At 42.6% G+C, this 15,031-nt stretch overlaps 2 protein-coding genes across 6 annotated transcripts in view; both read right to left on the minus strand.

Annotated features, from left to right (window-relative positions):
• Positions 1-1,292: 1,292 nt before the first annotated feature.
• On the minus strand, positions 1,293-3,599 carry MRPS16 (mitochondrial ribosomal protein S16). Its single transcript, XM_066242653.1, has 3 exons — positions 3,373-3,599; positions 1,991-2,251; positions 1,293-1,530 (listed from the first exon to the last, which is right to left on the minus strand). Exons 1-3 carry the CDS (start codon positions 3,383-3,385, stop codon positions 1,397-1,399), a joined length of 408 nt encoding a protein of 135 aa, XP_066098750.1. The 5' UTR covers positions 3,386-3,599; the 3' UTR covers positions 1,293-1,396.
• Positions 3,600-4,703: 1,104 nt separating this feature from the next.
• Positions 4,704-15,031, minus strand: part of CFAP70 (cilia and flagella associated protein 70) — a 188,363-nt gene continuing 178,035 nt past the window's right edge. For all 5 annotated transcript variants that reach the window (XM_066242640.1, XM_066242641.1, XM_066242638.1 and 2 more), the window contains 2 exons: positions 6,978-7,025; positions 4,704-4,935 (listed from right to left, as the gene is read on the minus strand). In XM_066242640.1, the coding sequence (XP_066098737.1) occupies positions 4,855-4,935; positions 6,978-7,025 (129 nt within the window). In that variant the 3' untranslated portion in view covers positions 4,704-4,854. The remainder of the gene's footprint in view (positions 4,936-6,977; positions 7,026-15,031) is intronic.

Here is a 15,031-nt window from a genome sequence, read left to right on the forward strand (position 1 = left end):
GGGTGGATCCCGGTCGGGCGCATGCAGGAGTCTGTCTGACTGTCTCTTCCCGTTTCCGGCTTCAGAAAAATACAGGAAAAAAAAAATGGAGGTAATCCTATCTATTTTGTGATAACTTATAAATCTTAAAAATAACCTTGCATGTAAAGGGCCTAAATTGTATGTAGGTACTTTACAATATTAGCTTTTTCCAGTTTCTCATTCTTTTTTGTGTGTGACAGAAACAGAGAGACAGAGAGGACAGATAGGGACAGACAGACAGGAAGGGAGATGAGAAGCATCAATACTTCATTGTGGCACCTTAGTTGTTCATTGATTACTTCCTCATATGTGCCTTGACCAGGGGGCTGCAGCAAACCGAGTGACCCCTTGCTCAAGCTAGCGACCTTGGGCTCAAGCTGGTGAGCCTTGCTCAAACCAGATAATACCACACTCAAGCCGGCAACCTCGGGGTTTCGAAACTGGGTCCTCCGTGTCCCAGTCCAATGCTCCATCCGTTGCACCACCGCCTGGTCAAGCCAGTTTCTCATTCTTAAAAGTAGACTATTACGGCCTAAAAGCTCATAACAAATCTACCTTTGTAAATTTGAGATTATGTGTTAAGCAGGAAAATATTAATCTGCAATTATAGAAACAATAAGCAAAGAAACTCTGTTCTTGAACTGGTGGGATGGCCATAAATGATTAAAGAAAGACTGACTTGTACAAATTAGGGCATGTTGGTTGGGGACTTTGAAACAGAGAAGTTTGAGAAATGAGCAGACTTTAAAGTTGTCTAAGAGCCCAAGGACACAACCCAAAAGTCCAACCCACTTCACAGCCAGTGTTAACCCAGATGAAGGCTGAAAAAGCTAATTATTAACTATACCCAGTTCTTCAGTGGTAGAGCGTCAGCCTGGCATGCTGAGGTCCCGGGTTCGATTCCTGGCCAGGGCACACAGGAGAAGTGCCCATCTGCTTCTCCACCCCTCCCCCTCTCCTTCCTCTCTGTCTCTCTCTTCTCCTCCCGCAGCCGAGGCTCCATTGGAGCAAAGATGGCCCGGGCACTGGGGATGGCTCCTTGGCCACTGCCCCAGGCACTAGAGTGGCTCTGGTCGCGACAGAGCATCGCCCCCTGGTGGGTGTGCCGGGTGGATTCCGGTCAGGCGCATGCGGAAGTCTGTCTGACTGTCTCTCCCCGTTTCCAGCTTCAGAAAAATACAAACAAACAAAAAAAAACTATACCCAGTTCTTGTCACACAAGAACAAATCTCTCCGGGGACCCTGCTCAGGCCAGGCCAAAAGAACATAGATGACACCGAAAACTCCATTTATTGACATCTAAATCTAATAAAATGAAGAACTCTGACAGGTGTCGTAAGAGATTTTGACCTTGTTCTCGCTGCTATCACTGAAGTCAGCTCGCTTTTGTTTCTGTAGCCTCTGTATCGGTTTTCTGAGACGCTAAGAGGATGTCACGTGCCCGTTTCCGTCGGAGCCTTTCAGCACTTGTGATGGTCATGGGATGCAGAGGGAAAAAGCCAGCAAGACCTAAAAACAATAGGATTTTCATTCATTGTAACACAGTACAAGCCAATGTTTCCCTGGGAACTCAGCCTTACAGAACTGAGGTCTAACAGAAACCTGACCTGAAGCACCGATTTAAAACACGCTCCTCACTTACCAATTTGTCTTACCTCATCCCCCAATTTCTTACTGCAAGGAGACAACAGAATAGATGTTGTCAACTTCCTAACACTACTTTCCTGACTTGTAAAAAAGATAAACTGACAGCTGTTCAAAACACACCATTCCCATTTTTAGCATAAAATCCCAGTCACCCAAAAAGTCTCATAAAGGAGCCCACAAAAGTTCTCCAGATTCAAAACAGCAATTAGATCACAACTTCATCTCTCACTCCAGTCCTGAGCAGCTTATAGGTAATCACATTCTTACTTCTCATCATCCTGTAATTGACTTCAACTTAAAATCCCTAGGTAAGTCAAGTTACCCAGAAGCTTTTCCACAGGTTTAGAGAGGTGGGCCCCACAGCCAATCCAATGTCGTATGCGGTCCAAGTTGAGAGCAACGAGTTTCTCTCCATGAGTGTTGGGCAGGGGATCATAGGAGCCTAGCTGCTCCACAAAACGGCCATCCCTGGGACACTTGTTGTGAGCAGCCACAATGCGGTAGAATGGCCGGTTGGTACAACCACCCAGGGCAAGACGGATGGTTAAGTGGCCTCCATGGTAGGCCTTGCGGAGGAGGGCAGCTGTAGAAAAATAAGTGGTTAAGACACAAGCATCTCGCCTGACCAGGCGGTGGTGCAGTGGATAGAGCAGGGGTTGGGAACCTATGGCTCGGGAGCCAGATGTGGCTCTTTTGATGGCTGCATCTGGCTCGCAGACAAATCTTTAATAAAAAAAATGATGTTAAAAATATAAAACATTCCCATGTATTACAATCCATTCATTTCCTACCGCTCATGTTCATGGTTGCAGATGGCTGAAGCCAATCACAGCTGTCCTCCAGGACAAGACCAAATTTTTATCGGATAATGCGTAACGTACACGGGTCGTTGTATGGCTCTCATGGAATTACATTTTAAAATATGTGGCATTCATGGCTCTCTCAGCCAAAATGGTTCCCAACCCCTGGGACAGAGCGTCGGACTGGGATGCAGAGGACCCAGGTTCAAGACCCAGAGGTTGCCAGCTTGAGCATGGGCTCCTCTGGCTTGAGCAAAAAGCTCACCAGCTTGAACCCAAGATCACTGGCTTGAGAAAGGGGTTACTTGGTCTGCTGAAGGCCCACAGTCATGGCACATATGAGAAAGCAATCAATGAACAACTAAGGTGTCACAACGAAAAACATGATTAATGCTTCTCGTCTCTCTCTTCGTTCCTGTCTGTCTGTCCCTACCTATCCCTCTCTCTCTCTGTCCCTGTAAAAAAAAAAAAAAAAAAAAAAAAAAAAAAAAAAAAAGACACAAGCACCTAGAGCACAAAATGGGTAAAATAAGGTAGATGAAACAATCCCTTTCCTCCAGTGGAAATTCTTACTTCTAACCAATTCTTGGCAAACTGGTTTAGGAAGCATATTTGTGAAACCCTTCTTAAGCACTCCAGAAAGAAATTACTTCCTCCTCAAGCCCCAATCCACTCGGCACAGGCCTGCCATTTACACGCTCTGTGACCAGGTCGGAGTCACACCTATATACCTCATCTATAAAGTGAACGCCACTTATGACAAAAGGTTTCAGAGGGAATCAAGTGAGATAAACTGAAGTGGAGGATGAGACGTGTGGCTGTTTCAGGTTCGAGTCGCCTCCAGCTTATGCGTCCCCAGGCACCGCGACTGCTGGCAAGGTCTCTCCGGGTCTCAGTCACTTACTGAGCTGGACCATGGTGCAGCCGGCGTGCGCCGAGGCCCGCGCTCCGGGAGCTGCTCCTCGGATGTCCCGCCGCCCGAGGAAATCAGCTCTATCGCCTCCGACGGGGCGGAGGACGGACACGCAGGGTCAGCGCTGCGAATCCGCAGAGCTCACTGGGCCGGCAGCCAAGGCCAAATGCCTCGGTACTGGAAGCGAATGGTCCCCTAGGCCAGCGCTTTCCGGTTTCCTACACTTCCCATAATGCAGCACGGTAAACTCGAACGAGCCTTACTTACATCGTCGCAAAAAAGGCGCGCTGCGATTTGCGGGGAGGAGGGGTGGTCGCGAACACTTTACAGTGCGGGCTCTCCGGGCCAGTGCTGACCTGTAAATCCCGGGTGGAGTGAGGGGATTGGGAATATCCCAGGAGGGCTAAGAAGCGCTCCAGTGCTGTACTAGTCATTCCAGCAAACGGTTTTGAGCACCTGTGAGGGCCAAGGCGCAGCCCTGGAAATGTGAAGATGAAAGGGAGCTGCCCTTGCCCCTGCCCACAGGAAGCTCTGGTGGGGAGACTGTGAGGTTACACCAGACATCAAAGGCCTATAAATGAATGCAGAGTTTAGCCTTCTGTGTTTACTAGTATGCCTCTCATCTTCCCTCCTATTCCCTCCACCTTCTCTGAAAAATGGAAGAGCTTTCATTCCTGGTTTTGCTCTGCAGTGATCTAGGAGAACAGGGGTGACACGGTTCCTTTGTCATCTTTAGCCCTAGAAGAATGACCTCGGTTGTGAGTTTCGCACCCACCAGAGGGTAATGGACTCTTCACTGAGCCTTGTGTTTTTGTTTTGTTTTGTTTTGGGTTTTTTGTTTTTGTTTTTGTTTTTGTTTTAAGCCTTGTGCTTTAAATCCATGAAGATTTTGGTGATTAGAGGGAATCAGTACCTCCAGCTTCAGCGATGACCTTTACTCCTTCACCGTTGGATACAAAGGCCTGGCCACAACTTAATATGCTCTTTGCTCTAATACGATGACCCAGCATAGCTTTCTTTTTTTAGTTCCATCTTAGAAAATGATGCCTTAATTCCTAAGTTCCAGTGAGTAAATCTGGCCAGGGACCTTAGCAGTTGACTTCCTCCAGGAGTGATCCTGATTAGTTTTCACCAGAAACTAATAATGAACCCACTACACCTTAATTATATATATATAATTTATATATATTATATATTACATATACCTCAGTATACCTTAACTTCAGAACCACACTGGTTAATTTTGAATCTCTTATTTTTTATTGTCATTTAGTTTACTGTCATACCAGGAAATACAAACAGTAGCATTTGATACCCAGAAAGATAGCCAATGGAAATAAATAGTGTGTTTCTGTTTATGGCAAAGATTCTTTTGTTCTCTACTCTCATATGGTGAAGTTTCCAGGGTTTAATTTCTCTAGGAAGAAAAAGAGCTCTGAGTCCCATACAGGAAATTCTTCAGCTGGAAGGATGTCAGAAAGATGGATTTCCAAAGCCAACCATCTCCTGTACCATGTGAATCTCTGCAAGCAGAGTCTCATCTTTCAGTTTTAGCTGCAATAGAGGAAGAAGGAGACACATGTCATATCTGATACACCTAATGTGGAGACCCCTCTCATTTTCAGAGCCACAGCTAAAGAATATAGTTCCTTGGGATGGAATTGACTGTATTCCCTATTTCATGGCCCCATTAAAAGACCTCAGAACATTGTGTTGGTTACATGGATATTTTTACTTGATATAAATTCATCAAGTGGTATGAACATTCACAGTTTGTATATTTTTTAAAAATTAATAAAGGTTACTTTTTAAAAATTCACATTATCACAATATATTTTGATTAATGTATACTATTCCCATATGGCAAGTGACAGGAATCAAAGATATTAGATCTGAATTTAACTTTAGAATCTAGATGTGTAGTAGAGACATCTAGTTGCCTATGAATACCCACTTTCCCTTTCTTTACTAAAAAAAGTATCTTCATTTCTTTTCAGGACAATAATGCAGACAGCTAAAAAGCCATATTTCCTGCTTCCCTGTAAAGGAAGTATTCTGACCAATGTGGCCAATGAAGTGCAAGTTCAAGTCATTGCTCTTTGAAGGGAGGTGAAATAACTAGCAGGACTCTTGTCCTTTCCCCCATTTGTTCTTTATTGGGCCTGGAACATGGAATATAATAGCTAGAAGTACAATTCTGGCTGTCTTTCAACTCTGAGGTATGGAAAGTATGCTATGATTGCTGGAGCAGAATGTGTGGTACCAGCCATGGACTCTTCATTAAATGAGAAAAATAAAACTCCTAATTTGTTTAAGCTGTTGTCTTTTAAGATAAATTACTTAAATTTTATAACTGATAGAATAGACCAGGGCTTGGAGAACCACTGCTCATGAGCCAAATCTAGCCCTCTGCCTGTTTTTATAAGTAAAGTTTTATTTGAAACACACCTATGTTGCCTGACCAGACAGTGGCAAAGCAGACAGAGCGTTGGCCTGGGATGCTGAGGACCCAGGTTTGAAATCCTGAGGTCGCCAGCTTAAGCATGGTCTCACCAGCTTGAGCGCAGGGTCGTTGGCTTGAGCATGGGATTATAGATATGACCCCATGGGCACTGGCTTGAGCAAGGGGTCAGTGGCTCAGCTGGAGCCCCCAGTCAAGACACATATGAGAAAGTAATCAATGAACAACTAGGTTGCCGCATCTATAAGCTGGTACTTCTCATCTCTCTCCCTTCCTGTCTGTATGTCCCTGTCTGTCCCCCTGCCTCCCTTAAAAAAAATGTTCATTTGTTTATGAATTGGCTATGGCTGCTTTTTCACTACAAGCCACAGTGTAGTAGTTACAATAGAGACTATGTGGCTCACAAAGCCTAAAATATTTCTTGGTTTTCCATTTATAGGAAAAGTTTGTTGACCCCTAGACTAGACCAACACCTTCATTTTACACATGAGTAAAGTGAGGCCAAGAGAGGTTAACATAGTATGAGAATGGCAAAACGAGGACCATAATTCAAGTCTACTGATCCCCAGGATAATCTGTCTTTCCATTAAACTATATTCTTTAAAGATGCATAATATAAAAAAATTTCCCATGGGCCCGACCAGTGGTGACACAATGGACAGAGTGTCAACCTGTGATGCCGAGGTCCCAGGTTCAAAATCCTGAGGTCGTCAGCTCGAGCGCAGGTTTACAGCTTAAGTGCAGCGTCACCAGCTTGAGCATGGGATAATTGACATGATCCTATGGTCACCGGCTTGAAGCCCAAGATCACTGGCTTGAGCAAAGGGACACTGACTTGGCTGGAGCCCCCTGATCAAGGCACGTATGAGAAGCAGTCAGTGAACAACTACAAGTGCCACAACTATGAGTTGATGCTTCTCATTTCTCCCTCAGAAAAAAGAAAAAGGTTCCCCATGGTAATGTGTAGATTATTATTCCAAACCCAACAGCCCTATGATAACACAAAAGAGGGAAAGAAAACCCTCTAGAAAAATATTTACCTTATGAAGTGCTATAAAGTCCTGAATTAAGCCAGTACCTTCCTCCCAGTTGCCCAACCTCAGTACAGTGCAAATAGCAGTCATCTACATCATACCTTCCTTGTGTACTTGTAGGCTTGCTCAGCTTCCAGTTGCCGTCCAGCCTGAAAAAAAAGAGTAGCAGCTGGTGATGATGATCCATCATAAACATGGTAGGAAAGTCCATGGCCAGAAACATTTCTACCTAAAGCAGAGGATTCCATACCTTCTTAGTTAAGAACCTTTTTTTAAAAAAAAAATTATTAAGTGAGAGGCAGGGAGGCAGGCAGGGAGGCAGACAGACATACTCCCACATGCTCTCCAACTGGGATCCACCCAGCAAGACCCCTACTGGGGGATGTTCTGCCCATCTGGGGCTGCTGCTCCGCTGCTCAGCAATCAACCTATTTTAGCACCTGAGGCAAGGCCATGGAGCCACCTTCAGCACCCGAGGCCAACTTGCTCAAACCAATCAAGCCATGGCTGTAATAGGAGGAGAGAAAGAGAAGGGGAGTGGGAGGGGTGGAGAGAGATAATCACTTCTCCTGTGTGCCCTGACTGGGAATTGAACTCAGGATTTACACATACTGAGCCAATGCTCTACCACTGAGCCAACTGGCCAGGGCCAGCTAAGAACCTTTCAATTTGCCCTTGTTGGTGGTGCAGTGGATAGAGTGTTACCCCAGAACACTGAGGGCACAAGCCCAACCCCCAGGGTTGCTAGTTTGATCCCTGGTCAGGGCACATGTGAGAAGCAATTAGCGAAATGAGTTGATACTACTCTCTCTTAAAAAAGAATAAAAAGCCTCTCATGGCTTTTTTGTTTTGTTTTGTCTTGTCTTTCTGAAAGCACAGGAGTAATTTGTTCCTTACGGGAATGGCCATTCTGTTAATCATAACACTCACATAGTGCTGAAATAACTTTATAATTCCCGATTTACAGATAGAAATATCTAGGTACAGAGAGGACAAATAACTTGCAAGGGCTATGAAGCTAATAGGTGAAGGAGTCAGATTTTAATCTAATGCAATCTGACACCAGTCTTAAGTTGTTGTTTTTTTAAAATTTTTATTTATTCATTTTAGAGAAGAGAGAGAGAGAGAAAGGAGGGGAGGAGCAGAAAGCATCAACTCCCATATATGCCTTGACTGGGCAGGCCCAGGGTTTTGAACCGGCAACCTCAGCATTCCAGGTTGACACTTTATCCACTGTGCCACCACAGGTCAAGCCAGAGTTTTAAGTTTTTAAATTTATCCTGTCTCTATACATTAGAAAAAGTAGATACTGAAATTACTTCTATTTAGATCTGGTATGAGATAAGAACACTGATCCTCCCAGTTATTCTTGCATGAAGCAGTTAAATGAGAATGTGAATTCACTATTATTCTCCACAAGTTTGTGCATAACAAATTAGAGTATGCAAAGTCACTTAGGAAAGTTTAAATACATAAATATGAGATCCACAGAACGTTTAGGCTAGAAGCAAGAGAATATCTAGTCCAATTAATCAGTACCAGTCCATGGTAAATTTTTACTAGTTTACAAAACTTTTATTACCCAAAAAACTTTCCTATATCTACACTTTGAAGTTTCTCTCTCCTTACATTTATTTTTGTGTGTGTGTGAGAGAGAGAGAGAGGGGGAGAGGGAGAGAGGGACAGGCAGGGACAAGCAGGAAGGGAGAGAGATGAGAAGCATCAATTCTTCGTTGTGGCTCCTTAGCTGTCATTGATTGCTTTTACATATGTGCCTTGACTGAGGGACTCCAGCCAAGCCAGTGATCTCTTGCTCAAGCCAGTGACCTCTTGCTCAAGCCAGAAACCTTAGGGTTATGTCTATGATCTCATGCTGAAGCTGGTGACCCTGCACTCAAGCTGGTGAGCCACACTCGAGCCAAATGAGCCCACGCTCAAGCCGAAGACCTCAGGGTTTTGAACCTGAGATAGAGCATCCCAGGCTGACACTCTATACACTCTGCCAATGCCTGGTCAGGCTGAAATTGACTAATTTCATGGTCATTTTTCAGTACATCTTTCTTTCTTATTACTATTACCTTTGTTATACTTCTGCCATACGAAGGCAGAGGCCCAGATGACATGAGTATCAAAAACAACCAAAACAATTTAAAAAAAAATGAGGTTCTGGCCAGTTGGCTCAGTAGTAGAACATCATCCCAGTGTGTGGCTGTCTCAGGTTTGATTCCCAGTCAGAGCACACAGAAGTGATCATCTGCTTCTCCACCCCTCCCCCTTCTCTCTCTCCCTGTCTTTCTCTCTTTCTCTCTCTCTTCTCCTCCAGCAGTCATGGCTCAATTGGTTCAATTGCCCTGGGTGCTGAGAATGGCTCTGTGGAGCCTCTGCCTCAGGTGCTACAAATAGCTTGTTTGCAAGTATGGCCCCAGATCTGCAGAGTATCTATGGGAGTCTGTCTGTCTATCTCCCCTCCTCTCACTTGGAAAAGAAAAAATATATATATAATTTTTTCTGCATAATAAGAAAATGCTGCAGTAAACATCCTTATATATGTCTTCTGGTATTTTTCTTAGCAATGTACCTAAATATAAAATTGCTAAGTTATAGGTACCGTATTTCCCCATGTATAAGACGCACCTTTTTATCCCCAAAATTTTGGGGTCTATAAACTAGGTGCATCTTATATAGAAGTTATAGATTTTTTTTACTTGCAATCACTGCTTTTTTGCGCTTGTTTTTTTTTTTTTTTTTCTGAAGCTGGAAACGGGGAGAGACAGACAGACTTCCGCATGCGCCCGACCGGGATCCACCCGGCACGCCCACCAGGGGGCGATGCTCTGCCCCTCCGGGGCGTCGCTCTGCCGATATCAGAGCCACTCTAGCGCCTGGGGCAGAGGCCAAGGAGCCATCCCCAGCGCCCGGGCCATCTTTGCTCCAATGGAGCTTTGGCTGCGGGAGGGGAAGAGAGAGACAGAGAGGAAGGAGGTGGGGGTGGTGGAGAAGCAAATGGGTGCTTCTCCTATGTGCCCTGGCCGGAAACAGAACCCGGGTCCCCCGCACGCCAGGCCGACGCTCTACCGCTGAGCCAACCGGCCAGGGCCTGCGCTTGTTTTTACACTCATTGTTGAAGACAGTGATTTTGTCATCAGACGCAGATGAGGACAAGCTAATGGATGGGAGTTTTGAGAGTGATGAAGAATTGTATGAATTTTATGATGAATAAAACTTGAGTTCAATAACTTTATGTACTATATTTTTTTTCAAATTTTGTGCCTCAAAATTAAGGTGCATCTTATACATGGGAACATTTTATACATAGGGAAATATGATATGTGACTACATAATGCCATATTGCACTTTAGTTATATTAATTTATATATTCACATCCACTAACAATCATGAGAATCCTTATGAATGTTGGCAAATATTAGACTAATTTTTGCCAACCTGATGGGTATGAATTTCTGTCACATTATTATTTTAAGTTGCATTTTTATGATTACAAATGAGGTGGAACTTTTTTTCATATATTTATTGACTTTTACTATTTCCACTTCAGCAAATTGTATATTTCTATCCTGTGACTATTTTTTTTAATTAAACTGTTTGTGGGTTTGTTTTTTTTATTTTTTTTATTTATTTTTTATTTTTGTAGAGGTTTTATCCTTATTGTTGTAGCTATTTATATAATCTGGATAATCTCTTCTTAGTTATAAATGCTGCAAGTATTTATTTATTTATTTATTTATTTATTATTTATTTAGAGAAACAAGAAGAAGGGAGGAGAGAGATGAAAAGCATCAATTCATAGTTGCTTCACTTTAATTGTTCATTGATTGTTTCTCCTACATGCCTTGACTGTGGGGCTCATGCCGATCCAGTGACTCCTTGCTCAAGCCAGCAACCTTGGGCTTCAAGGCAGTGACCTTGGGATCATGTCAATGATCCCACGCTCAAGCTAGCAAGCCTGCACTCTAGCCAGTAACCTTGGAATTTTGAACTGGGGCACTCAGCGTCCACAGTCAATGCTCTATCCACTATGTCAACAGTCCTGCAAATATTTATAATAAAGTCTTTAAGCTTTATTTCAGTATCTTTTGTTATATATGAGTTTCCAATTTTAAAGTTAATTTATTGATATTTTATTTTTGCTTTGTGCTTTTACAGTCAGAAGAAACATGTACACCCTGAGGGCACTGATGTAATTCTCTATATTCTAAATAGTCTAAAATTTTAAGAATTAAATCTTTAAACCAGCTGGAATTTGTGTGTGTGTGTGTGTGTGTGTGTGTGTGTGTTATGAAATAAAGAACTAATATTTTTTCACATGAATAGTCAGTTACTCTACTACTATTTATTAACTATTCCATATGGTCCTCACTTGGAGGGGGCTATATAATCTTTTAAAAATAGCTTTATTGAAGAAATGATCTGTGGTAATGCAGTGGATAAAGAACACTGAGGTCGCCGGTTCCAAATCCTGCACTTGTCTGGTCAAGGCACTTATGGGAGTTGATGCTTCCTGTTCCTCCCCCCTTTCTTTCTCTCTCTCTCCTCTCTAAAACAAATAAATAAAATTTTAAAAAAAGAAAATGATTTTAAAAAAAGCTATATTGAGATTTAATTTAAATTCCACAAATTCACTAATTTTAAGGTTTAGTTGTGCAACTATCACCACAATCCAGGTGTAAAAGATGTTTATTACTCCCAAAAAGTTTCTTCATATCTGTTGGCAGTCAATCCTAATTCCCACCCTTGGATCTAGGAAAGCATTGATCTATTTTTGTTTCTATAGTTTTCCTAATTTCAAGTATATAGAACCATATAATATATAATCTTCCATGCCTTGCTTCTTTCACTTAGCATAATGTTTCTGAGGCTCACCCATATTGTTGCATGGATCACATTTTCATTTTTATTGTTGAGTAGAACTCCATTGTGTAAATATTCCATACTTTGTTTATTCATTTACTGATGGACATTTGGAATGTTTCCAGTCTTTTCCTATTATTAAATGCTGCAATGAAATCTTTCTGTGGACATAAGTTTTCACTTTTCTTTTTTTTTGTTTGTTTGTTTGTTTGTATTTTTCTGAAGCTGGAAACGGGGAGAGACAGTCAGACAGACTCCCGCATGCGCCCGACCAGGATCCACCCGGCACGCCCACCAGGGGGCGACGCTCTGCCCACCAGGGGGTGATGCTCTGCCCCTCCGGGGCATCACTCTGTTGTGACCAGAGCCACTCTAGCGCCTGGGGCAGAGGCCAAGGAGCCATCTCCAGCGCCCGGGCCATCTTTGCTCCAATGGAGCCTCAGCTGCGGGAGGGGAAGAGAGAGACAGAGAGGAAGGAGAGGGGGAGGGGTGGAGAAGCAGATGGGCGCTTCTCCTGTGTGCCCTGGCCGGGAATCGAAAGCGGGACTTTAGCACGTCAGGTCGACGCTCTACCACTGAGCCAACCGGCCAGGGGCCAGTTTTCACTTTTCTTGACAAGATACCAAGCAGTTAAGTTTACTGGAATATATGGTAAGTATATGTTTAACTTTTGAAAAAATCTGTCAAACTGTTTTCCAAAGTGGTGGTACTAATCTGAAACCCCAGCAGCAATGTATGAGTGTTCCAGTTTCCTTGTTAATACTTGGAATTGTTAGTCTTTTTTTTTTCCCCCCCGAAGTTAGAAGCGTGGAGGCAGTCAGACTCCCGCATGTGCCCGACTGGGATCCACCCAGTATGCCCACCAGGAGGAGATGCTCTGCCCATCTAGGCTTTTGCTCCATTGCAACAGGAGCCATTCTAGCACCTGAGGCAGAAACCCTGCAGCCCTCCTCAGCGCCCGGGCCAACTTTGCTCCAATGGAGCCTTGGCTGCGGGAGGGGAAGAGAGAGACAGAGAGAAAGGAGAGGAGGAAGGGTAGAGAAGCAGAGGGGTGCTTCTCCTGTGTGCCCTGGCCGGGAATCGAACCTGGGAGTTCCATATGCTGGGCCGATGCTCTACCACTAAGCCAGCCGGTCGGGGCCTGTTAGTCTTTTTTATTTAAGCGATTCTAGTGGGTGTACAGTGTGATGTTAATTTGCATTATCTTAAGGAATTAGCTTTTAAATTTTTTGACATAATTTCAGATTTTAAAAAGTTACAATAATTATCTCCTTTTTGAACACACACATGTGTATACACACACACGTGTGTACATATTTTAACTTTCCCTGAATCACTTGAGAGTACATTATAGATTTGATGCAATTCTAGACTTTAGTACATGTTTTCTAAAGACAAGGACATTCACTTGCATAATCACAGTACAATTATCAAAATCAGTAGATGGGTATAAATACTATCTAGTCCAGAGATTTTCAGCTGGTGTGCCATGGCACAATACCTGACTATTTAGTCAGGGACACTGACCATTTTTCCCTTAGGTTGTCAAAAAAATGAAAATAGTCAATATAACAATAACCATCCAGTGTGAATGAATAAAATTATACCTATTTGTTGTCAGATCAGTAAAAAATACATTTTTTTGGTGTGTCATCAAATTTTAGTAATCTTTGTGTACCATAAGATGAAAAAGGTTGAAATTTTCTCATATAATCTATGAACCTCATTCAGATTTTTCCAAATATTTCAATGTCTTTTATAGCCAAAATAAAAAAAGAAAGAAAAAATCCAGGACATCCCTTGCATTCAATATTCATGTCTTCAGTCTCCTTTAACCTGGAATAGTTTTTTTTTTTAATTTTATTTTTTATTTTTATACGGTGGTACCTTGACACACTAACACTTTATTTATTTATTTTTATTTTTTGTATTTTTCTGAAGCTGGAAACGGGGAGAGACAGTCAGACAGACTCCCGCATGCGCCCGACCAGGATTTACCCGGCACGCCCACCAGGGGGCGATGCTCTGCCCACCAGGGGGCGATGCTCTGCCCCTCTGGGGTGTCGCTCTGTTGCGACCAGAGCCACTCTAGCGCCTGGGGCAGAGGCCAAGGAGCCATCCCCAGCGCCCGGGCCATCTTTGCTCCAATGGAGCCTCGCTGCGGGAGGGGAAGAGAGAGACAGAGAGGAAGGAGAGGGGGAGGCGTGGAGAAGCAGATGGGCACTTCTCCTGTGTGCCCTGGCCGGGAATCGAACCCGGAACTTCTGCACGCCAGGCCGATGCTCTACCACTGAGCCAACCGGCCAGGGCCTGGAATAGTTTTTGAGCCTTCATGTTTCATGTCGTTGGTATTTCTGCAGAGTACAGGAGAGTTATTTTGTAAAATATTCTATAATTTTTGATTGTAGAAAAATAGAATTTTTCTTCATGTCAGGTTACGAATTCTTGGCAAGAAAAGCACAAAAATGATGTGTACTCCTCAGGAGGCACATGCTGGTTATCTCAATACTGGTGATGGTAACTTTGCTCATTTAGACTTTTATCTGCCATATTTTTCTACTATAACATTACTCTGTTCCCCTTTGTGATTAATATATACCTTGTGGGGATATATTTTAAGTCTGTGTAAATATCTTACCCCTTAAACATTCATCCATACCTTTAGTGTACATTAATGACTGTTTCCTAAATTTATTATTATTATAGTGGTTTCCAAATTGTGATTTTCTAATTCCATGGCTCCTTATATATTTAATAGCTGGCCTTCTACTGTAAGCTTTCCTTTTCTACATTTATTTGTTTAATTATATCACCATGGGATCATACTTGCTTATTTGGAATCCTTTATTTATTTATTTATTTCCAGATAGGGCTAATGGGAGCCCCATTTAAGCTAGTTCCTTTTCTTTATTTTTTTCTGTGTCTTTTTAACATCTTAGTTTTTCTTTGAGTAATTTTTATTTTGATTCAACAAAATATTCCAGACTTATCTGTAGTTTTCATGTCTCAGTCCTAAAATCAGCCATATTCCAAGCAGCCTATGATTCCTTTATTTTTTTTTAACTGGACTGATGCCCTAGTTCCTTTTAATTAATTTAAAAATAAAGTCCTGAGTACTAGGTAGACTCACACCCCCACACACACTTTATATAATATATATTTTACATATACTATATGTATTATATATATATTACCTATCAAGTCATGACCTCATATCAGTTATCTCCAATTCTAATCCATCACTACCAGTTCAATTTACACATTTATTTCCATATCTGCAATTCAC

This window comes from Saccopteryx bilineata, chromosome 9 (genome assembly GCF_036850765.1).
Source record: "Saccopteryx bilineata isolate mSacBil1 chromosome 9, mSacBil1_pri_phased_curated, whole genome shotgun sequence".
Taxonomy (NCBI): domain Eukaryota; kingdom Metazoa; phylum Chordata; class Mammalia; order Chiroptera; family Emballonuridae; genus Saccopteryx; species Saccopteryx bilineata.

Coding starts and splice junctions, on each gene's coding strand:
- MRPS16 (XM_066242653.1), bottom strand. Junction 1,531..1,990: donor ACCTGTGGAAAAGCTTCTGG/GTAACTTGACTT, acceptor TATTGTTTTTAG/GTCTTGCTGGCTTTTTCCCT.